Here is a 25,019-nt window from a genome sequence, read left to right as displayed (position 1 = left end):
GTGACACTGGGAATGTTGTCCTGTTCAAATGGAATATGGACATGCAAAAGAGAGTCACAAGCAGTAATAAACCTATGCTGATTTCCAAGGTGAGCAAAACTATAAACTGAGTTGTCCATGAGAAAAAGAAGTAAGGCAGGAAAAAGTTGAAACTCTTCTGTAAAAAAAAAAAAAAAAAAAGTATTATGTGGCCAAAAAAGCCTTAATTCCACAATCAAAGAGGAAAACTTTTGGTAAAAGCTCATCCTGGGTTCAGTGAGAAAGTGTGTGGGCAAGAAGGAACAATGTAAAAAAAAAAAAAACCCAAACCAAACCTGAAACGTAATATGTGGAAAAGGAGAAGGCCAAGACAGCACCCGACAGAAATAAGCCATTATTAGAATAAAGAAAACTGTTCAGGAAAGCTTTGTGGCTAGGAAAACCACTGGTAATAGCAAAGGGATTTTGGATCTTTCATTTCTTTTTTAAGTAAAAAATAAACAAAGAAATCTTACTAATCGTACTAATCTTACTAATTGTAATAAAAATGCTAGTGACACTTAACAGGGGAAATCTGGTCAACAGACACTTCCAGTTCCACTTCAGAAAGAAACAGGATGTGGCAGTCACCAGTACCTTAGTATCAAAGTAGGAGATTAGACAGCATCTACTAGGGATGTGTATTTTTAAGTCAGCAAAGAAACAAGAATCCTAAAAGAGATCACTAACAAGCTCTCTAGCCCGTTGGTTCTGATTTTAATTGAACTTGGGATATTAGAGAAACACCTTCAGACATTCATGACAGTGCTCCCAAAAGGCAAATGAAATGACTTCCATGTCAAACTTACAGAAAAGCTGTTGAGATGAAGAATTAGTGAATGAAAAATAAAACCTTTGACCCAAAGGTTTTATGAAATACAGATTTTGTAGAAAAAAAACCCCCAAACCCTAATTTCATCCTTAGGTGACATCATTACACATTTGGTTTAACAAAGGGGACTGCATAGGTGCAACATACTTAAATTTTTGTAAGGCATTGACCTAGCACCATAAGTCAGAAAGATTTACTGTACATAATCACATACTAAGAGGATTAAGAAATGCGTAGCCTGCAAGCCTCATAAAGAAGCTAATAAAAAGTTGCACTGAATGATGCTTTTCAAATTAAGGTAGGTCAGATGCAATATAGCATTTTCAACCTGGATCTGAAAGTAAGAAACAACTGATACAGTTTGTGGGTGACAAAACTGGGAGAGCAGTGAGTAACATGGTCCATCAGTAAGCCAGGTTGATTCACACAGACTGGCCTTTGTTAACAGCCTCATGTTAAGTATCTAAGAAATAAAAACTCAGATCATACCTGTAGAAAGGGAGAAAAGCTATCACAGAAAGCTGAGACTTCGGATGATCCAGGGACCACGCCACACAAGCAGCTAATGTGAGCTCCCATATAATGCTGTGAGAAAAGGGCAAAACGTAATCCTCTGCGGACTTAAGGCAAAGGGGCAGGGGGACCCTGGCCATGGCACTGGGGCTTGAACACCCCATTCTGAAAGGGACATTTTTACAAGATACTGAAAAAATTTGACAAGATGTAGAAAGAGAAGACAAGAATAATTCATGGGCTGGAGGAAATCCCTTACAGCGGAAGACTTCAGGAATTCTATCTATTTAGCTTGCCTAAAAAGTGGATTGAGAAGTAACATTATAGTGTTCAAATACCAGTCCAGGGGAAAAAGCCCCACTGTGCTTTAAGGCTCTCTGAATCCACGGGATGGATGTATCCAGAACTAGTTACTGGAAACCAAAGCCAAACAGATCCAAAGGAGAAATTGGGCTTACATATTTCAACAGCAAGAACACAAAGCCTGCAGTAGGCTACCAATGGAAGGGATTCTCTGTGTCCCAGTGCCTCAGAATCAAGACAATGCAATTTGTCAACACATACTTCAAATATACATTAGTTGTTGGGGCTCAATACAGGATAAACAGGTTGAAATGTCACCTGTGAAATTCAGAAGCCAAATCAGACAGCTTCTTCTGGCCAACCCTATTGATCTAACAAAACAACCATTTGCAGCCAACCCTGGTGACTAAATGCAGACAAAAAGGTTTCTGCCACAGGCTCTAGAGGTGCAGAGCACAGAGCTCCTCACTTTCCTTGTGTGAAGTGAGGCTGCCCAAAGGCAGGCTGCCCGCTCAGGACACACAGCAGCAAGATGCTCGTGCAGTGGTCTGGTGCAGGGGGAAGGAACACACGTCACAGGGGCAGGCTGCTCACAGCAGCACCTTCCAGGAGCCTTTTACACCAATTTATTTCTATACAGATGGTTTAAAAAAAGCCCCTATTGGTTGTTCATACAGAAGTCTGGGATTCTGTAGGCTTTGGGTGGGCGACTGATTTTAAATCCCAACAACACATGCTTTTTTTTCCTTTGCTTTCTCATTCTCTTCCGAGTCAGCCTCCATGATCCGAAGGAACTAACAAGTGACACACAAGACTAGTAGTCATGTGCACCAGTTATATATAAAAAAAAAGGGGGGGAGGGGGAGAAGAAGATGAAGAGAAAGGGAAAAACAAACAAAGATTGAAAATAAAAATTCATCAGGATAATGCGTTTTATAAACACAGAGATAGAAACAGTTACAGCAAGGACAGAGCGGGCCAGGGGTGGGGAATAGATATTTATATATATATATATATATATATAAATTCAAGGGGCCTTCAGTTTATTCTTGTTGGCTCCCCCTTCTCATTAGATTGGTCTCTCTGTGGGGATCTTCATCCCCTTCTCTCCACTGTCCACCTTTTGGGGATTCTCTCCCATGACCAGGGTCCAGAAGAGGCCACCACTGCCATGTGAGTCCAGCCCGTCTTGGCAAGAGGGAGCCTGGGAGAGCACTCCACGGGGAGGTGAGCAGGAGAAGCTAGCCTTTCCCTGCCTCCTGCTGGCTCCTTGAAAAGACTGGGCTATTCCTCCTCCTCCTCCTTCCCTTTGGGAACTGGGGCCAGGACAGGGGTATGAGTCAGAACTGCTGTCGTTCTGCCTTTCAAGAAAGGGAGTAGAGAGAAGGGTGATGATTATTTTGGCAGTCTCTTACCCTCCCTCCAGTTGCTTTTTGGTTTGTTGTTGATGCCTGCAGGCTCTTCTGAGTGGGGGTGTGGGGAAGCAGGCAGGAGGGAGAGGAGGAGGAGTACAAGTTGCTAGGACATCATCCACAACGGGCAGGAAGAGCAATGAGCAGGAATCCACATTCCTACGGGCCTTGGCCACCATGCTGCTCGGACAGCTGGGAGAGAGAGGCAGCAGCCAGTTCAGACAGACTCCTCTCTATTGCTCTCCACCACGGGAGGAGAAAGAGTGCAATACTCCACAGCCCTCGGGCAGTGTAGGCATGGTCCAGCCCAGAGATCATGCCTCACCTCTCCCCCCACACTGGTCTCACCTTCCTCTGGGGAGAAGGTTTCTCCCATCCAGTCCTTGGGGCAGGACGAGCAACCCCTCCTCCCTTTCACAAGCAGGAGGGACAGGAATGGATATTTCTCTCTTAGACACTCAAGGAAATCCTCAAAGAACGCCATCCAGCTATGAACCCTTTCACATTCTTCTGTGGCCTGCTGAAAACATGTGTCCAAGCCCCTGTACATACAAGGACCCTCTCTCCATCCCATTCACCATGCGTGTCTCAACAGGCACCCCCCCTTCATACACATCCTACAGTGAGAGAGAAGGCAAAACAGGGGCCTTTCTTTGGGTTTGAAAGGAGGGGCTTTTGCATGAGGAAGTGATCCCAGCACAGGAAAGGGGCTCTTGCACAAGGAAGCATCCTCCTACCGGGCAGGCTGTTGCACAGAAGGAGCACCCCCTTGAGACAGGCTGTTGTTCAAGGGGGTGCCATGAACAGGGTTACACGGCCAGAAACGGCTGTTGCAGGAGGAGAGGCCGGAGACTGTTGCACGAGGAGGGCCGCTGCACAAGCGGTGCCCCTGGGCGCAGGCTATGCACAAGAGGCTTTCTGCTCCCTGGGTTGAGGTCTCTCTAGGAGCTGGAGAGGTGCTCCACTTGGATGGCGCTGGTGCTGACAGTGAGGCAGATGTCCTTGTGATGCTCTGAAGTCTTGTAAGGAGTCAGGTCAAAGGAGCACTGGGGGGGAGGGTTGGGTTGGTTAGTGTCTCCAGAAGGGCCCCCTGCTGCCCCCCCACCCTGCGGCTGGAAGTGCTGCTGCTGCTGAGAGGCTTGGGCTTGCGCCTGAACCACCTGCTGCTGTGGGTCAGGGATGTTGTGTTTCCGCATGTGCTTCATCAGGTATGTCTCCTGCAACAGGAAGAATGACGGTCACAGGAGGGGAGGGTGTTCACCAAAGCCAAACCCAATGGGAAGGCACACAATAGCCCAGGTGGCTGCTCCCGTTGGATCTGGAGGAGCTACTCCCTGGGAAGTATGTCCACTCCTGCTACTCCCCAGAGCAGCAAACACTCACCGAGGTGTAGGCCCGGCTGCAGATGGAGCAGGTGTAGACCTTGGCATGTTTCACTGTGTGCGTAGCCAGGTGTACCTCCAACGAGGCAGCATCCGTGTATGCACGGTGGCAGTTGTGGCACTTGAAAGGTTTGTCTTTGTTGTGCTGCCGTCTGTGGGACTGGGAACCAGCAGCAGGGTGGAAGAAAGAGAAAGCAAGCACAGGAGAGGAAACAAGTATTAGTACTGAAGAAGGCTTTACCTCCAATACCCTCTTCCAGCCAGGCCCCAAGCTCCCTAGGTCTGCTGCCTGGCTCCTACTGCAGGGGACAGAGCTTCTCCCTCCAGCCCACCACATCTTCCCCACAGATGCCCTTTTTTCTCAAGCATATTAGGCATTTGAAGAGCAGAGTCTCCCAACTCCCGACAGCCTCCATCTTCTCAGCAACAACCCCCCCCCCCCCCCAACTTTCTCAGCCTGTTCCTTTTCTCTCTTCTGCCTCACTACACATTTGCTCCCAGCATCTGTCACTGCCCTTTAGGGCAGGATCTGCTTTAATTGCTCACAGTTTACAGCTCTTTGCCATTTGGCACATGCTACAATTCCCCTCCTCCAGGATACTGCAACAAGACACACCACCTCTGCTTCCCTAAATCCCTGAATGTCCTCCATTTCATTGTAAAACAAACAGGAAACCCAATCAGATACCCAGACTTTATTCAGAATGACATTTAGCAAAAGTCTTGCCCCAGCTAGGTTAGAAAACTCTGCACAATAGATGGGAGGAACTTTACCGAGGTCTCACTGCCTTCAAGTCAAGTTTACAATTTTACAGGATGTGACTTCTTTGGGTCACCAGTGCTTCAAAAGCCAGGAATCTCTCCCCTGCCTAGAGCTTCAACAGCTTTTCTGTATTCGTACACTCCTCCCAACTGCCCCCATTTCTCCATCCCCTCTACCACAGGCAAGTAGCCTCCCCTACCACTTGACAGCTACCCCTGCCACCCGCACTGGTGAGCAGGAGAAGCCCAGCCCCTTACCTGCAGGTTGGAAAGCTGGGTGAAAGCCTTTTCACACCCAGGGTGAGCACATTTGTAGGGCCGGTCCCCTGTGTGGATACTGTTGAGAAGGAAGAGCACAAAAGGGAGGCAGTGAGCAGGCAGGTACGGCAGACTGCCAGGGCCTGCTGCTATGATCAAATTTCAGAATCACTCAGGAAAGCAGGGAAGGGGATCACATTGCCTCCAGATGCTGTTCTACCTGGACAAAGAGAGCTCTGCCCAGCTCCTGTGTCCAGCTAGAAGTTAGAGAAGACAGGCAGTCAAGCAGATTTCAGACAGCAACTAGGACTGAGGAGCAAAAGCTTATGAATGCCTGGCCAGCTTGGCATTATGTGCCACCTGAAAATAGGTTGGGAAAGGGTCTGGAGGTCCAGGCTCCCTGCTCCAAGCTCAGGAGGCCCATATGGCCAAGAAGAGTCTGTTCTCTTGCTTCTGCAAGGCCAAGAAAGCAGCTCTGTTCCTTCTCAGGAATAGACACTCCAATGCTTTTCCCTTTACGTTATCAAACTGAGATCACCTACAGCATTCATCTGTCCCTGTCCCCCTGCAATGCCAGAAGAAGCTTCCACACACTCAGTCCAACCCCCGTGGTGCGAGGCTGGGATACCCTATGGCCAATGCCTCTCTTCTCTATGGCTCTCTCTCTCTGTGCCCCCCGCGGTGCAAGACCAAGGATCCCCAGGGCCAGCATGTGCCCACCTCCGCCCTGACGTGGTCAGTGTCTCCTGCGCAGCCTCCACTCCGTCCACTCTGGGGGGGTCACCTCCTTGCGAGGGCGCAGCCGGCCGCGTTCCCCGCCCGCCCCCCGCATGCTTGGCGCGCGTGCTCCACTGGTGCATGCCGGCAGCGCGGGGGGGCCAGGGCCAGGCCCCCAGCCTCCTCTGGCCCTTACCGTGTGTGCTGCTGCAGGTGGGAGAGCTGGCGAAAGGCCTTCTGGCAGTAGCGGCAGGTGTAGGGCTTGGCCCCCGAGTGGATGCGGAGGTGCTGGGCCAGGTAGGATGTGTTGGCGAAGCTCTTGGAGCAGTGAGGACACTTGTGCGGCTTGACAATCGCTGTGTGGAGCTTGGAGTGGATCCTGCCGAAGAGGAGGAGGAGCAGCAGCAGTTGGACATGACCGCCATCTGGCTAGTGCTGATGGAATGAGGGCATAAAGGGGGTGGGACAGCACCACTCTATCTACACAGAGGAACTCCAAACACAGCTTCAAACTCGGTTTCAAACCGTGCTCCTCTTGGATTCAAGAGACCATGGTCTGTCTGCACCGGGGGAGGATCCAGAGAGAGGAACTATAGAGTTTGGACTGAGGGGCATTGGCAGAGCTGTGTGTGGGAAGCCTACAGCTGTAATAGCAGGGGGGCTGCAAGCCTGGACTGAGACGTTTGGCAGAACTACACTGGGGTGACAGGGAACAGTCCTCTTACACCCACTCTCACTTTGCCACAATCAGCCCTACCCTCCATCAGAAAGCATCACTCCGTTGCAGATGCCCCTTAGGGTGAGCAGTGTTAACCTCTGTGCATACCCAGCCCCTCACAGAAAGTGACAAGTCTCACATGTCGGATAGCACTACTGCCCGTTTGTTGTGTATGAGACCTGACCAGCCTGTGGAAAACAAGCTTGGTCTCCCCAGGCAGTCGTCCACTGAGGGTGCTCACAGCATGCTGGGATGACAGCAACATGCAGTGTGGAGGGCCCCCAGCCTCCTCTGGCCCTTACCGTGTGTGCTGCTGCAGGTGGGAGAGCTGGCGAAAGGCCTTCTGGCAGTAGCTGCACGTGTAGGGCTTGGCCCCTGAGTGGATGCGAATGTGCTGGGCCAGGTAGGAGCTGTTGGCGAAGCTCTTGGAGCAGTGAGGACACTTGTGTGGCTTTGTCTCCGTGTGGGACTTGGAGTGGATCTGCATCTCCGACTTGGAGTAGAAGGTCAGCGAACACATCCGGCACCTGGGACCGGGGCGAGGGGAAGAGACAGTGTCACATGGGGGCGAGCCCTGCTATCTATCAACCCTAACTGGACGGGGTCTTCCACACTGAGTGAAAGGATGTTTTCTTGCTATGTGGCTCTGGGGAGGTTTCACCCGGGACACTGTGCTTGGCTGCAAGTACTCCAGTCCCAAGGGGACAAACTTAAGCTAGGAACTGGCAGAAGAAACCAAACAATACCTTGCAGCCAGACAAGTAAAGGTCTTAGAAGAATCAAAGAGGTTAATTTATTAGACCTACAAGGGAGACAGGGCAGCACTTCGGAAATTTTCCAACAGCAGTCTGAAGGGGACAGAATAATAATTCCCAGACAAAAAATCACTTTTTGTTCATCTATGATTTATTTCAGTCAAAAAAAGGTTGGAATACCTGGAAATCCCAGGTTAAGGTTCATTTTCATCATAAAAATTAACTCCATGTACTGCAAAGTCTGCAAAAGCAGTTTTGACCAAATCCACTTAACTCTGCTCCCATTTTTGGAGAAGACACATGAATATTTAAAACACAAAATGCTGACACTAACAACAGTGCTGCTTTCCTAGTGGGTCTCACAAAGATATTCTGGATATCAAATGTGGTATTTCACTGGTCTAATGGGCTTTCATAATTTCAACCTTACTGATGTGATGCAAAATGTTTTGTCTAGGAGTTTAGATCCATCTGTTCTCATAATGATCAGAAGTGTATTTGGTAACACACAAACGCTTTGAACAGGAAGAAGCAGTTGGCATCTATCTGCTACGGATGCTGCTGTTAAAAACTGTTCCTCCATCATTACACCACGCTGTTAAGAGAAGCTTGCACTGTTTTACAATTCAAGATAGTAAAAGCTTTTGTGGTTGATAATATAACAGAGATAGCAGCAGTAGCCAAGTTACTGGACTTTTTCTTATCCCCTTCCTCCCCACCACCCATATGTGTGCCAACCAATGGGCAGAGTTAAAGGTTTCTCTGAACTTAGTTTTTCCATTTGCAGACTTTTCAATTAAACAAGACAAAACTGAACCTGCACTTGGAACTTCCAGGGCCACAACTGAGAGTCTGGCTAACATGAATTCAACCTTCACAGCAGGCTGACTTCAGTTTTTGTCTGGGAATTTCCTCAGGCTTTCAAGTGTTTACAAAACTGCTCAATGACAGAAGTCTCTGCAGGTATTACAAGCCCCAGAGAATTATCCTGCTCTTCCCCATATTCACCTCCTCCCAGGAAGATACTTCATTACATCTGCTATTGTGACTATTTACACTGGAGCCAGAAGCTTTAGGAAGTGTGCAGTCTGATTAGCATGTGTAATGTAGGCAGTATTTATCCAGCACCTACTTTAACTTCCACAGGCCCTTCCGAGCCACAGCTTGATTTTAAGCCATTTAGGTGGAAGCTACGCCTTCCTAGCAAGCACTCTACCACACACTTGCCATAACACTTTCTTTCCATCCATCACTGTTCTTTTACATTCATTATCATCTCTAAGAGTTATTCTCATGTTTCCTACCTTCATCTTTCTCTTGATCCACTTTCAATTGCAAACCCTAACAGAACATGCAAGCTAAATGCATCCTTACTTAGATCCCACCTCACACACACAACAATCCCTTCCAGAATCAACAAAAAGCAGCAATTTAGCTGTTTAGGTCAATGCGAGATGCAAGGAGTAAAAAGGAACACCAGAATCATAAGGAGCTATCTTTAAACACTTGTGCAGTTTGTTCCAGACTTTCTGACATGTTTAAAGCTAGACTTGAATACAGCATATGCATTTTGCAGTTATCAAGTCGTACTTACAGGGTGAGGATTGTATCCTTGAAAGCAGCAACATTAGATAGAACTTTGAGGTGAATACTGAACTGAAAAACAGATCTGAGTGCCCAAGTCAAGTTCCCTGCTAATGCAAGCAATTATGGCATAACCCCATCCATGACTTTTATCAGATTCTTACTTCAGTTACTCTCAGTTGAACTCTGTTCCACAATACCAGTCCTCTGATAAGGAACCATTCAATCGAGCACAAGCTCCCAGTGGGATGCTTTGCTAACACGGCTAACCATACCAAACCAAAGGGGAATAGCAGGGATAGTTTTTGTAAACAGGACTAGTGTGACTATTCTTGCAACAACCTCTCTAGTCCTGAAGTCCAGGTAAGTCCACAAGTATTGAAAAACTCAGACAAATGCAGCAAACTTGCTGGCGTGTGGAAAATCAACTTCACAGTGAAGATTCACTGAGCCCAGCCTATCTAGGTTTGGAGAAAAGCTTGAAAGATAGCGCAGTCAATACCCATATAAATCTATGTAGGGAGAAAAATATCAGTTACTAAGGGCTTGTTTTATGAGCCAAGAAAGATATAATGAGAAACAATAACTGACACTAGAAGCTAAAAAATACAAGAGGAAACAGGATCTTTCCAACCATGAGAATAATGCATTTTTGGAACAATGCTCAGAGGCTATAGGATGGTCTTAATCGCTTGGCCCCTACAATCAGTAGTTTGAAAATCCAACGACCTTTCTGAGAGAAATACCTTTCTGAATGTTTCGCTGTAGTTTAAATACAACGCTGGGCACTTATCTCTTCTGTGCTGTACACGATTATATTTTAAACAGTCTATTCTGGTCTGAAAAATTCATGAACTTTACTATGTCATCAAGTCTAAGTAGTCCCATGCATGAAAACTGTAATGCCATAAAGCCATCTACTTTATGGTCCATAACTTCTTATGCATCCCTTCCTTTATTTATTTGCTTTGTCAGGTATCTGCCTTCAGGTCAGAAACTCCCCAAAATTAATGAAGAGAAATAGACTGAATGTCCTTTTCCATTTTCAGAATAAAAGGATAAAGAAGGTAGTTCAAAACCTCTCCTGCACTTGCACAAAAAAGGAAGATAAATCTGCCCGTTACCAAAAACACCCTCCCCCAGCTCCCCAAACCTGAACTCCTCTTGGCTGAATTCAGCCGCTATCGACATTCTAGTACTGTTTTTCAAACAACATTTAACAAGAAAATCTTGCAAGGACTCATTTTCCAATAATCTAATTAGCATCAGCCCTGAGAGGGCAAGAACCATTATGTAGCATTAACAAATTCATGAGCCTTATAAGTTAAAAAAAGCCCTGGAATACAGCAGAAAGCTGTATTTCAGAGAGTTTCATATTGTGTGGCATCAGGCATTTTCAAGGGAACAAATGATCCATTTAATTAAGGGCTTTGCATTCTGCCTCAGACAACATCAAATATTAAAGGAGAAGATGCAATCAGCCCTCTAGTGGGCAAATATGGATGCAAAAAAAAGTTAAATCCATACAGATAATGAGAACATTGCAGCTGACACTAAGCAGCGTTTCACTATTCTACTTCAGTGAAATCCTCCTGGCTGGGAAGAGGAGAAGTTGGAGTGCTCCTTGCTAAGCATGAGCAAAACGCTGTATGAAATAATTGATTTTTTTCCCCTCTGTTTAATATCCATTTTTAATCTTTTGTCCCCACTGTGCCTCTGAACTACCACTACTTTCACTGTATTCTTTCTGAGAGCAAGTAACAGAAATGACTGCAGCATTCCCATCGACAGTGGGATACAACATTCGTACACCTGCTAGTTATGGCTCTGCAAATTCAGACAGCCTAGGAGAACATAGTCTTAATAACACAGAGGTTCATATAAATAGTTAATTTAGTACCCAGCCATATGCCAGAGATCAAAAGTAACCCCTTCCAATGTTGATAATCCTTCCTTTTTATAGGGAATCTGCAGGGAAATAAAGTGAGATATTCACAGAATGTTCATGTTAGACAGAAACACCCTCAAAAAAATCATGAAATGCCAGTAAAAGGTGGATGTACAATTCTAATTCTGCTCCCATATGAAAGTCATCATGATGACTCATAAAAAAAATGATGCTTATAGCAACTAGACTACAATTCTGTGGCCCACAGTGCCATATTTTTTTCCACTTTTCATGGAATGTTCCGCTTCATTCATCAGATGCTGTTATGAGATAAAATATAATCTGAAATACCAGCTCATAGTAAAATTTGCCCGAAGTGGATTAACAGCATTCTTCAATCAAGTGCTTAATGAATCAGTATCACAGTTGTGAAAACTATATAAGCTTTTACATGGCTTTGAGAATTCAAATTCCTAGTATCTACTGAGATTAGTCTTAGAAGTTAATTGAGCCCCTGCTCCTTCTCTTAGGCTATAAATAAAAGTTTGTATTTGTATTTTTTTAACTCACAAGGGAAAAAAAAAAAGAAACAAATCAGGAAGGTCTGAATTTAAACTAGATGATAAGAGTAAGTTTAAGCTGTAGAAGTCAGCAGTTCATTTAGCAAGGAAAGAAATGTACTACCTTTGCAGTGCAGAGTTAATGAAGTAACTGATACAAGCAGAGCATAATAATGGATGCACAGTTCATGACAAATGCTATTTTAACCCTTACATTCCCTGATTTATTTTGCTTAAAGCTTAAGTTAAACATTTTCTTGCTAGTATTTTCAAAGAGGCAGGGGTAGAGGAGACAGAACTACACATAGCTAGAAAAAATTGGGTAAGACCTAAATAAAGCCAGTGAACATGAAGATGCCAAATGCAAGCACATGAGTTGTACCCTCTGCTTCCACACTTCTCCACCCAGCATCAACTCCTATTCAGAAGCTAACATGTGCTTTCTTTTACCATTTTACACTAATGGCATGTATACTGTCAAATCTATCAGCTACACTCAGAGATCTTAGTCAAACTTGCTTCCACAGTCCTTCAGTTGCTTGGTGGCTTGCTAAGGCTACAGAAAAGCATACTCTCCTGGCAAGGCAGCAAGTGTTTTTAAATGCTCTCACCATACAGCATTTTTCCTGTTCTCAGATTTGAGGGCATTCCTGCGTTTTGTCCATTTGTTCAAATGATCTTAAAAATACCAGACCCAGAATGTTACGGTATTTCAGCATGCCTCACAAGTTGCCTGTCTTCTTTTAATGACTCCATCTAAGCTTTTAACAGATGCATTTACCCTCTTCTGTCACAGTCTTGCTCTGGGAGCTCACATGATGTCACCCCATTCCTAAAAGTCTGTCACAGTCATTGCTTTCCAGGATACTGTTTCCCCATATTCCTTATCTTTATATCAAAGACATTCAACTGCATTCAACAGGCCACTTCTGTCTGACACTGCACTGTGTCCCAACACCTAGGCCTCCATCCCTGACTGCTGGAGAAGTCACAAAGTATTATCCAAAAGGCTGAGTCTTCCATTGGGCTGTATTAAAATACATTTTGCTTGAATAGTTCCAGTGTAGCAACCACATAAAGCTTACACATTTTTTTTAAAGCTATCCACCAGTGTTGCTTCCATCTGTAAATTATCAGCCATGACTTTCTGCTGACCTCCAAATCATTGAACAACATCAAGCCTAAACCCTTGTCTACCAATTTTAGAAATCAGTCACCATTAGCATAAAAGACCAATGAAACAATAAAACACAATAAGGTGTTTCCTAGTAGAGTGATAACATGCAAAAGCTCAACCTAAAGAATACAAAAGGCCCATGAGAAAGCACTAGCAAATTTGGAAATGCCAGAATTAACGTCACCTATGGCACCATAATTCGGCTCCGCAATGCAGATGCATTCTAATACAGCCTTATTGACTGTTTCCACAAAACTGCATCCTTACTGTGTTGCACAGATATTTAACAAGCAAGCATTCAGGTTCCTTAATCTCCACTGTGTGCAGCCTCAAGCCTTGTCGACCACATGCAATTCCAATCTCATGAAGCAGAATCACTTATCTGATGTACCCACCACAGAAATATCAGTGCTCCATAAGCACTCATCTACCCCCACAATGTCCCTGGGATTGACGAAAGGCAGGAATGAAACATAGACATACCCACTAATTCTGAGTGGCCAAACTGATACCTCTGACCACTTCCTTTCCTTTAAAGTAAAATTCATATTATATACATTCAAACCACAGCTCCTATCAATTTCTATGCTACAGCTATGACATGCAATGCTTCTGCGAAGCAAAACAGGGTCTGATGTAACAGAAAACTGTTCAACAATATTTGAGGAGAGATTAGAGTTTCGGGAACACCAAATGTTAATTATTTCAGGATAACTGTGGTCATTTTTAGCCTGTGGCAAATGCAAATCCACTGAAGACTAGACCTAACTCATATTTGCACACGCTTCAAGGCAAGATTATCTGCAGGCCTGAACCACATGGCTGTATGATACCACAGCACATCTGCAGCAGAGGCAAGCGGAATCTACAGTTCTTCAGACTAGCAGTCCAGTAAATGCCCTCCCCAAGATCATACTCCTCAATTCTGCAACCCCATGGTAATGGTTTGTGGATTTTTTTTTTTTTTAAATAAACCACTCATTTCATGTTCTCTGAGTAAATACGCAGGACTGACTGGCCTTCATATGCACACCAACTATGATCACACCATCAAGGATGGTATCAAGTACCTCGACTCAATAGGGCCAAATGAAGGTGTGATCGGATGTGCGGCAAGAGTTTTGAAGTTCTCCCTCCCAGATGAAACTGTAATGGTCTCCCTCATTCCATTGCACACACTCATTCCATTGACATGTGCTAAAATTAAAACTCGTGACTGCAGAACCTTTGCTGTTAATTCCTTCTGCTTGGCACTATGATGAACTGAGAGTGCATGCACACACACAGCTACAACATCCCAGCAGAAGGGAGAGAACTTACCATAACATAAGCTTTTACCTCATTGTACTCTGAAGCATGTGGTCAGTCTTAATTCTGACGTTCTCTAACCTCCAAGCACAGCATTCATATACAAAGCAAAGCATATGTGTACAAACTGCATGTGTGTATATGGATGTGCATGTGCACCTGTGCTCCTTAAAGCCAATTTCAACCAAATCTGGGAAAGGGGTAAGGATCTTAAGAGTCACCATAAGTCTCATAAAAACATACAGCTGAGGAAAGAAGAGAGACCCTCTTGGAGCCCCCTGCTGAGGGAAAGGCTAGTAAGCTCACCCTTGATTAGACATCAGAGAATCCACACAGGAGAGAGCCGCTGGAAACCAGGCTTCATTAGTTCCGCTGCTCACGGAACTACTTGTTAAAAAAAGCAAACAGAAATTCCAACATGTGGCATCGTACTGACACCCACGTTGGTCATCAGCAATCTTAAGATCCACTGCACAGACCTCTGCCACTGAAGCTAGGATGATAAATAATAGCAACGGGAGTTTGTCACCTTTTGCTAGCCTTAAGAGGTGGATGAGGTTCTTTGCCAGAGGAGGTCACATTCTTGTGCTGACATCAGAGACACGGCAAAATTTGGGTTTAATGTTTCTAGGCTTTGGAGGGAATGTGGTCAAACTTCCTGCTTGATACTTCAAACTTAATTCCCCCTTTGCCCTTAGCCTTCCAGCCTGTTGCAATCCCTTCTCCCTCCTGCACTGACACCCAGGCCCAAACTCTTCACCCACATGCACTCTTCATCCTCTACTGCAGTAGCTCTTGCCTATTTCATTCCCTTAATTACCTAACATGTCTCCTCTGCCCCACACTTCTATTTGTCTGTCCATATCCCATACTCTTGCCCCCATCTGTTTTGCTAATTCTAGGTATCTCCTCACTTTTCAGCCCCTAGCAGCTCTGGTTCTCTCTGCAATCACTCTTGGCCCTTTCTAGCTTATCTTTGTGTCGTCCCTCCCTTGCAAACAGGCTCCCCATCACATCCTCTGCTCCATTCCCTACTTTGTAGGCTCTTATGTTTTCTCCCTCCTCCCTTCTGATTCCCATCTCTGCTCTACCCAGTTTCCAGACTTCTGGACTCAATCAGCTTCAGGGTTATCTCAGTCTCGTCCCTACTACATTTGAATCAAGCAGTGTCTTCTCCCACCCTGCCTTTTGCCCATTGGTGGGGGAGGTTACTGTCAACACTGGGTGCAAAAGACTCTGTTCTGAAGCAGGAGAAGGAGCACTTGTGACTGAAGGAAAGGCTTGCTTGGCCCTTCAGCACTAGTCTAGATGATGCTTATTGCTGCAGAGAGAGTATACATGTAGTTCAGCCTCATACAGAAGCTGAGAGAGTTTAGTTTATTTATCTCTTCTGTAGAGATGGATAGTCTGGTCAGTGCCTGGAGTTACACAAGCCTCAAGAAATGTCAAGGAGGATAAAATCTTTGCATTTTTCAACTGCCAAACCATAAAGCATCGAAGAACACACTTAACAGATATTTTCCAAGCTTACAACTTGCCCAAATTCAACCACATTTCACAGATACATGTGGCTTACAAAAGCCATAGCACCAAATTTCAAATCTATTCATAACTACGAGAAGTTCAGCAAACAGCAATGCTAAATGCTGTACAGGGCAGAAAAAACAGGCTTCAAATGAGATATGTATGAGAACATACCCATCTGCTGTATTCAAACCACCCGCTCCCCTTCTGTGCCTAATTTCTTCATAAATCAGGCCTCCATCCAGCTTCTTCACCTTCTACAGCTCAGCTCTGCTTCTTGTTAGGACTTCTGTACACTTTTGTACCCTATACTCATCTCAGAAGCTTCCTATGATCCTCAGCTGCTTATTGTCTCCCGCACCCCCTGCTGTTCCCTCAACCTAGTGAAAGTAGGGAAATGCAGAACAGGGGTGGGGAACATAGCTTGCTGGTTACAGTGAGATGGCAAAGCCCTTCTCAAGCCTACAACCTTTCTGTTGGTATCCTAGGCTCTAAAGCACAGTTTACAAAACTATTCCAGACTGTAAACTGGTATTCATCCTAGTCTTTACAACCTTAATACTGGAACCAAGCAATGCATAAAGACAGCTCTCTTCCTCTTGCAAAGAAGAAACTACTTTGAGAACTGCTTGTCAGAGAGAGAGAACTGGTGATTTGGACCAAAAACGCTGAACCACTTCATCAGCCTTGAAGTCCACTGTTCACACCACACCACAAACTTCTAAAAGTGCACAGGAACAGGCACCACAACAGTACCAAGAACAATACCACTGTCTCCAGGACCTACACTCGCTCTCTTCCTCAGCATCTTTTAAAGTACTGAGGAGAAGCCATGTGCTTCACACTGCCAGCATCTTACTAGAAAGGCTCTTGACGCCGAGCTCATTTTCCACAGAAAAAGCTAATTCTACAAAGATGTCACGGATGATTAACAAATTGCTGACAACAAATCCAGAACACAGCTAAAGTGACATTATTTATGAAGGAAAATGCTTCCCAGGATTGGATTAGACACTGTCCCCTGGAGGTGCAAAGCATTTTTTCAATAGCATAAAGCAAAGCACTGAGGACTCTGCTAGACTAATCCTAAGGCTAGATGTCCATGATCTGCAAGCAACACCACCACTGGTAAGGCAAAAGCTTTGCACCTTTTCTTACAAGAAACCTGGTAACAAAGATTCTTGCACCACTTTCACAGCAGACTACTGATTCACTTCTAGAGATGATACAGAGGCAAAACAGCTGCCACTCACAGGAGCAGGAATCTCTACGTTCAGCAGAGAATAGGATGGGCCGTGATACGTGTATTGCCTCTGTGCTCCAATTCGTTCCAAGCCTGCCTTGCTGTGCTGCCCATTCAAGACCTTGCTGTCTTCACCAGCACACTAGGAGTCAGGAATTATGGCAACCAAGCACTTGCTCAGGCACTCAGGACAGGAGAGTTCACAGAGCTCAAAAAGAAATTTACAAGCAACAAATAATTAAATTTGACAAAATAATTGTGGCTTTAGCAATTGGGTATTAAAAAAAACCCCAACTCATATTGATCGATGTAGTACAACTCCTTCAGGCATCTGACTAGCTTGTCCTCAGTGCATCATCATAAGAATCAGTGAAATCATACAAATGCAGATGTATAAATACCACAAGCAACTCCTCCTCCAGCCTGAGAAGGAAGCAGGAGTAGATAAACCTCACCCAGTCTTAATTTAGCTCGGATATGCCTGCATACTGTAGTAACAGGAACTGCCCAAATCATCCTCTAGAATACAGCAGAAAGCCAGTAGTCCTCAAAGTTTTAACTTGTAAGTCTATTCATACACCTATTATGGAGATACAATTCCCTTGTATTTCACAAAGGTTTTCTCTGCCACAGCTCCAAGAGGAGATAGCATCTTCCTTTATTTTTTTCAACACTCATTTTTAGTTCCAAACTTGCACATAGAAAGCATCAGCTAAAGAAGAGATCCCAAGGAGGGCAAAAGTGGTCTTCCATAAATTTCAGTTTAGCTATCTTGCACCTCAGCACTGCTCAAAGGCTTGCTGAGGATGGTGGCTGGAGAAAGAGGCAGAGGTACCCCGCTCAGACTAAACATGAACACAGGAAATCTTCCTGATTACATGTTCCTAGATATAAACTCATTCGGTTTTTCCCTTTTCATGAGCTGTTACACAGATTAAGCATGTTCATAAAGTTTCTGCTGAGTCACTCCACCTGGTCTTGGGCATTTTTTTCCCCCCAAACTCACAAGTAAACAAGGAGCTATAATTAAAGCTTTGGTTCAGCTTTAATTCTAGTGTTCACTGCCAATTGTGTTCCCTGTAAATACATATTTAACAACCTAATTAGCAACCCAGACTGTAAGCAGCTTGAGTAGTGTGGAATTGTGGCTAAAGCCCAAAATAAATGGTGGGATTACAAATAGCAAGCTACCTAACACTCCCACCCCTCCTCACCATACGCTGATTATATTGTCAAAGTGGAAGAACTGGGACATTGGCTAAGAGAATAAAAAGGATGAGACAAGCTCTGGGTTTGTACTCATTTAACTGTATTGATTTGAAAATGTAAACATTGAAAAAAATGCTATAGTTAAAAATGAAACAATGCCTGGGGTGGATGCACTGATCCTGGGTAGATGCCTTCCTATTGTTATGATTTAATTCCAGAAACTTAACTAAATCTGTATGAAAAAAGAGGGTCTAGGAGGGTCAAAAGGAAACTGAAACAGGATCATGGTAACATAGCAGGGAAGTGAGAAGAGCTAGGGACCATCTTCTATTTCTGTTTCCATCTACAGAATGGCTACTACTTTGGCTCTTCCTGATCTTAATCATCACTCACTAAACACCCATTACTAAATCACCCATTCATGCTCCTGCTTCCCAACTAAGACATACCATTGCATTCCAACCCTAGCACTTGCCTGCTCTGTCCAGCTCCCATCTTCCCTAAAACACAGTCCACACGCTCTGGTTTAAGTATTCCCTCTTGGTTAATCTTTCCCTCTTCTACCACTCACCTGTAAAATCAAGCCACATCCCTCCAAGCTCAGAAACCCAACCTCAGGGCTCAGAACTCTCCCCCCTGTTACCTGATACTTCAGGGCTCCGAAACACTCATACCAAATTCAGAAATACACTTTTTTTTTTTCCCCTGTTCTGTTGGGAATGCTGAAATAGGAGATCACAATGCACACAGAAGCATCACAGTTCACTTGCTGCTCTGTGTGTCTCCAGTTTGTAGTCTTTACACTGGAGAGACGGGAGTCCTCATTCAGGATCACCCAGGGATGCCAGGGGTCTCAGCTGCACAAGCCAGTACTGCATTCTGCAGTACACCAGCCATACTACCTGGCTGTGGCCTCAAGGATATGGTTTAACCTCCATAACATCCTGGTCATTAACTAACCTGGTAACATTAACATCTGGATAGTCAGAAAATCAAGGCTGTCCACTAAGGAGATCTTTAGTTTTGGATCAACCCAACAGCTTGCAAACACTCATGATTAGAAAGAAAAACCTCAACTCTTTCTGCAGCTGAAAGATTCTCTACTCAGGGACACTATGGGGAAAAGACAGCTCTCTCTTCTTCCCCATGTAACCCTCTGAAGGGTAAAATACACCCCCATCCCCATGCAATGCTACTGTCAAGGTTTAAACCTGCTCCCACCTGTACGTCTTGCCATCCTTGTGCTGGTCCTCATCATCCTCGTTTGACAGCACAAAGGGGTCGCTCATCTCTGGCAGCCCCGACTCCTGCAATCGTTTCTTCTTCCGGCCCCGAGGCGGTTTGGGGGCAACTCCCCCACCCCCGCCACCCCCACCACCTTCAGAGAGGGTGGTTGTCCCTTTCTTGGACAGGTCAGGAACCACCTGGAGGGCTGCCTGGGAGCCAGGGGGTAGCGCAGAGACAATCATGGGAGCTGAGATGGGAAAGGTTTGGGCAGAGGCGGCTGTGGTCACTAGGGAACCTGATGGGGAAGTTATCACCAGACCAGGACCTGCAACAAAGGAAGATGGAGGAAGTCAGTTATTACATCTCTATTTATGTCCAACCTCATTATCCCACAGAAGCAAGCTTTATACACCTACTTTTGACTACAATGCAAACGGAAGAGTAGCTTACCCTCCCCAACACATTCCCAGTCTCCAATGCTGGAAGTCAAACTTCCAGAAAGAAGCTGGCTGAGTGCCTAGAGATTCACCACGAATCACAATGAAACCATGCCAAGGCAGTCCATACCATCAGTAAGGCTAGGAATAATCTACAGCCGCAAAATGTTTCTCCAGGACCATGTTTCCCCATCCCAGAGTCTCCTTTGTATGCTGCCAGAGTCCTTGGAGTCCCCTACCTGCTGTCATGAGCCCAGCAGACTGCACTGGTACCACGGTGATGTTCTGAGTCACAGGGGCTTGGCTGTGTGGAGTCAGCTGCTCCGGCTTGGTGTCTGAGTCCATGGAGATACCAGTGGGCAGGGCCACAGAGGTGGGTACTGTCAGCAAGGCAGGGTAGTGGGGGGGAGCCAGGCTGCAGCCCTTCTCTGTGGGCAATAGCTGCTCCTTCATCTTGTTAATAAACATGGTGTTCTCTATCTAAACAGGTGGGAAGGACAACTTTTAGCATACCCTGGCTGAGCAAGAAATGCAACAGAAATGCGTAGCATGCACGAACTTCTAACAGGAAGCAAGACCAGCAACAGAGGCTGGAAGACAAAGATCTTACCTGTCCCGAGACGGTGGGCACTGCTGGCCAGAAGTACGGGGAGGAGTTGAAATGAGATTCTTCCATCCTAGCTGGGCACAGAGGGGAAGAGGAAGGGGGAAGGGAAGAGGAATGGAGGAGAAGGAAGACAGACGGACAGACAGACAGACACACAAAAAGAACATTAAACCCAAAGAGACTCCAATATGGAACTGACTCAGTCTAATGCTGTGACAGTTCCTTCATCTCCCCTGTCTTACTTGAGCAACTTCTCCCCACTTTCGAGCTATCTGCCCAAATCCAAAACTAATTTTCAAGGGAAAATGATGTCTGCTATTCCCACAGGCTTGGGTCCACCTCGAACACCTCTTGCCCAATAGTCCTCCATGCAAAAAAGGGACTGACTACAAACCCAGAACACCACCAGAATTCCCCGATTATCATCCACCCAAGTACATGGCATCAATGATGAAGTCTGTGCATCTGCAACCAGGCAAATACAGCTGAAAACCATTTTTCACTGTCACAGACAGCCTGAGCCCACAAGCAGTGAAAAGTTTGGACTTTGCCTGTCCTTCCACCCCAGCTCAACACTAAGGGCCCAGATGCAGCAAGGGGACATTAGCATTATGTTATACAGGAAGAAAGACAGGCAGAGAGAGGAAAACAGACTTGCCCAAGATAACAAACAGCCACAGCAGAACAAGAAGTCAAACTTAGGTCTCCTAACTTCCAGCTGCTCACCGTGTTGCCCACCCCAGCCCCACTCTCAAAAGCAGCCCAGAAATATCACTTAATACTGCTGACAGGCAAGATCCTCCACTCTCATCCAATTGGATGAGACGAGGCAGTCGGAAAATAACCTGACAACCCTGCTCCTAAGATACCCTCTTTCCAAGTGAGAAGAGGGTATGCTCACATCACGACTCTCTATTGCCCATTTCCATTCCCTTCTTTGGGACAGGATTCTGTAGGATTCTGTCCTCAGTCAAGTGCCTACTGCTTCATCTCAACTCTTTATGCAGCCAGAGGACCAGTCAGACACCAAAAGTTAGCCCTCTCAATACAGAGGCATAATCTCTTTAGGAGCACCTGGCTGAAGAAGCCCTTTAATCCCTAATCCTTACATTCCTCTCTGTGATAGTTATTAGCAGAAAAGTTTGTTGCACTCATGAAAATGCTATTCAAAACCTAAAGAAATGAAAGAAAAAGGAATATTTCCTGAAGCAGAAGACACAGCTATTCCTGAGCAAGCATGGCAAAACTGGTAGGTACAATATGTATGATAAAAAACTATGCTCAGAGAACATCTGGCAGAGCAATCTGCTTAGAGAAAGCAGCCACTGTAGGTTTCTCATGCAGCTACCTGCAAATTGTCCCACTTCTATTCCTGCTCTGATGTGGCAGTAGTCTAATTAATGAGTAAATATTGTTTCTGAAGGGCCCATTTCAATCATCAGATAAGCTGAGGAGCATGCCCCGAGTAGCATGAAACACTTACTTTCCAGAAGTATATTAGGGCAGAATAAATACATGTGGAATTGCTGTGGGGGAGCCAAAATGCAAAGGTAATTTTCCTCTATGTGAAGCAGTATTTAAATGAACTAAATTACCTGATAATTTTGTTTTTATGAATTGCTCATGCAACAGCAAAGCCAAGTATTCCTGCCTCACTCACTCACTCCAAATCAACCCATAAACACACTTGAGGATGAATTATTTACCTTGCATCGGTGGCATGCAGTCAGACTGCTAGCTGCCTGCCTGAATTACTTTGGATTTACACTGCTGTGATTCAATCAGAACTTGGTGGGGCAAGACTCTTACCTTCCTTCCTCTGCTTTCTTTTCTCAGCCAAATTAATTATTAAGTACGCTGCCCACAGCAAGGCCCTGTGTATGTAATGCTTAATTACATGACTTTTTTCTTCCACAGGATGGGCACACATGAAGAGATAACACATTCTTGGCAATCGAGCACCTCCTGAATCAAGAGGGGGTTTTTGCTTGGAATGTCAAGTTTGGGTTTGGGGGTTTTACGGGTTTTGTTTGTTTGGGGTTTTTAGTTATTGAAATAAACAAGCCCTTACTTCCTTTACTTCCACGTCAAAAACATCAAAGCAAACCTGATTCTATAAAAACATAAAGTCTCATATAATCAGATGCATTTTCCAAATAAACTTGTCCAAGACTCCCTTGGATTCAACTGCAAACTTCAGGCACAAAACAAAGATGCCAATTCAAACACAAATCTCACAACAGCTTTCTTATTTAAAGAGTACAAGAAATGAAAGGCAACTCCACTTCCAGTTTCTAAAATCCATACTAGCATACGCCAGGGCACTCAGTGACTGCCTGTGTCCATTAGTCCTCTACCAGAACTTCACAGAACACCTAACTTGTGTTTGCCCAGTTTACAAAGTATGCAAGTAAAAATAAGGCTCTTATTGATTCTCAGAAGATGACTACGTTGTTTTCCTAAGTTAATCCACTTCCCCATCCAAAAATCTTCCTGCTAGAGCAGATATCAGGCCTCAAAACTTTTGGTGTGAAGGGCTGAAGTATGGTGAAGTTATAAGAATGTGGAGGAAAAGGAGAAATGGTGTAAAGGTTGAAGCTTTCATGCAATCTCACTAGCAAGCCAGTCTTCCAAAGGGAGAGAACAAAGGTAAGCTTCCTTCACCAAACGGCTGCCCCGATACCCACAGCCGTCCCTCCCCTACCCCGCCTTTAAGGCTAAAGGATGTTTTGAGAACATGCACCCCTATTTGCAGCCCCCACTTTCACGCTGCTCACACTTACTTTACCAGAACTCTGCACGTAACCCTTCCAATTGCTCTATAACTACCAGACATGGGCTGGAGCTTCAACCCTGTAACACCGCACGTTCCCACTGCAGGGCCTTCATCATCCCAGCTTCCACAAACAGGCCAGAGATGGGACCTTCTTCCTATTCACCAGTCTAGTATCAGACAGATGTCAACGTACCCTCCTGATATAAACCAAAAACACCTTCTATGTACAGACCACAAATGTACATACACCAAATAAACAACCAGAGTCAACCAGAGAACTCACAAGGGACAAGGAATCTGGAGGTTAGATCTCAGAGTACTTCACAGAATCACATACTTAATGTGCTGGACTTATACTTCTTTGCAGGTCATCGCTTTAATCATAAACAGAGATAAAAGCACGTGCAAGTATACAGTGAGGTAGAGGCTGTGTTTCTGGAAGGCACAATCAAGGTTGGACATATAGATTTTTAGAGATTGACTTGCAATGTTTTTTTTTATTATTATTCTCCAGATACCTATCTAGTATTTTCTATTGGATATGGAGTTTTCAGTTGACAAAAGGCACCGAGTATGACACTTGGGAATGATTTACAATGTCATTTTGTGTCTGTCCAAGATCTTTGTTCAATGACAAGGAGCTTTGAGGCTTAATCACTACAAAATACTAAGGATGCTGAAGGCCACACAGGCTGCTAGATCAAATGCAAAAATGCTTCCACGAAGCTCATAAGCACAAAAAAGTTCAAGCGCTGCTACATCTTTAGAACAATGTGTGGATGCACATCAGGCGTATCCCAAACATGCCAAACAAGCTCTGAGCCCCAAACCCGCACACCCGAGCTAGGACAACTTTGGTGCCGTTCCCTGACACATGCATAGCTTTCACCCCAACAGAGCAAGCCTCTGTCTGCCGGGACAGGGGACTGGCAGGGGATGTTCCCTGCACCTCAGCTCCTTCCTGGCAGTCAATCACCCCTCCAGCACCCTGCAGTACAAGCCACTTCAGGCTCCCAAGGCTGGACCTGTGTCCCACCCCACCCCACCATCCCTCTCCCCCCGCAGCACGGCCGGAAGGAGCCCCTGAGGGGGGGGTCAGTTTCTTACCCCTCTCACTCTCCCTCCTCTTGCATTTCTCCTCCTTCCAGGGTCGTCTCTGCAAACAAACCGCCAGGGTTACCGGGCCGCTCGGGACCCTGCATGACAGCGGGCGATGCAACGCCGGGCCCCCTGACCCGCCGGCCGCCTCCGGCTCCCAGAGGAGCGGCCATGGGCGGAGGAAGGCACTCCCCACGGGGACCGGCCAGGATAGGAGAGGGGGGGGCCCAGACCCACCTCCCCCGGCGGGGCCCCACGCACACACGGCGGCAGCGGTAGCCGAGGACAGGGCGCGCCGCCCGGTCACCCACCGCGGCTCGGGGCGGGGCCAGCCCGGAGCGCGGCTCCCCCCGGGAGCGCTCCAGACCCACCGCCGGGACGAGCGAGCGAGCGAGGAGACAGATAGACAGACAGACAGCCCTCCTCCGTTTCCGCTTCCGGATCGCCTCGGCCCCGGAAGTGTCGAAGACCCGTTCCTCCCCGTCCCGCACACACGCCCCCCAGCAGGTTACCGGGCACCACCCCCAGCGACGACCCCGACCCGACTCCAGCAGCGGCAGCGACCTCCTCACCGGAAAGAGGAGCGGCGAGTCCCTTCCGGGTCAGGGGGCGGGGCGCGCCTCAGCTCTTCCTGGGCACCGAGCCGAGCGGAACAGCGTCATCGGTGGCTTCGCTTCAAAAAGAGGCGGAGCGGCGGTAGCCACCGGCCTG

The 25,019-nt window shown here is 45.9% G+C and overlaps 2 protein-coding genes across 19 annotated transcripts in view; both read right to left on the bottom strand.

The window, feature by feature from the left end:
* Positions 1–3,843, bottom strand: part of ING4 (inhibitor of growth family member 4) — a gene marked incomplete at its 5' end in the record, with an annotated part of 24,656 nt that extends 20,813 nt beyond the window's left edge. For 3 of the 5 annotated variants that reach the window (XR_013956352.1, XR_013956353.1, XM_080612096.1), the window contains one exon: positions 3,427–3,652. Coding sequence is in view for 1 of the 5 variants with exons in the window: in XM_080612096.1 (XP_080468222.1) it covers positions 3,427–3,652 (226 nt within the window). Of the gene's footprint in view, positions 1–1,339; positions 2,448–3,426; positions 3,653–3,815 lie in introns of those variants that run through there. The other 2 variants (XM_080612101.1, XM_080612097.1) reach the window with 2 other exon arrangements.
* ZNF384 (zinc finger protein 384) lies at positions 2,581–25,013 on the bottom strand. Of its 14 annotated transcripts, none has more exons than XM_080612088.1 (12): positions 24,881–25,013; positions 24,318–24,366; positions 23,218–23,407; positions 20,438–20,504; positions 20,067–20,307; positions 19,385–19,715; positions 14,494–14,571; positions 7,218–7,442; positions 6,394–6,576; positions 5,481–5,559; positions 4,462–4,620; positions 2,581–4,295 (listed from the first exon to the last, which is right to left on the bottom strand). In XM_080612088.1, the coding sequence occupies exons 3-12, from the start codon at positions 23,268–23,270 to the stop codon at positions 4,020–4,022; spliced, it is 1,692 nt and encodes a 563-aa protein (XP_080468214.1). In that variant the 5' UTR covers positions 23,271–23,407; positions 24,318–24,366; positions 24,881–25,013; the 3' UTR covers positions 2,581–4,019. The 14 variants fall into 14 exon arrangements, 13 of the variants coding, with proteins under 13 accessions (XP_080468214.1, XP_080468210.1, XP_080468209.1 ...); XM_080612084.1 differs by having other exon boundaries at positions 20,438–20,508; positions 24,821–24,934; XM_080612083.1 differs by having other exon boundaries at positions 24,821–24,934.
* Between the last annotated feature and the right edge of the window lie 6 nt (positions 25,014–25,019).

This window comes from Psittacula echo (genome assembly GCF_963264785.1).
Source record: "Psittacula echo genome assembly, chromosome: 3".
Lineage (NCBI taxonomy): Eukaryota > Metazoa > Chordata > Aves > Psittaciformes > Psittacidae > Psittacula > Psittacula echo.
The sequence above is the reverse complement of the archived record's forward strand: the minus strand, read 5'-3'. Positions and strand labels throughout refer to the sequence as shown.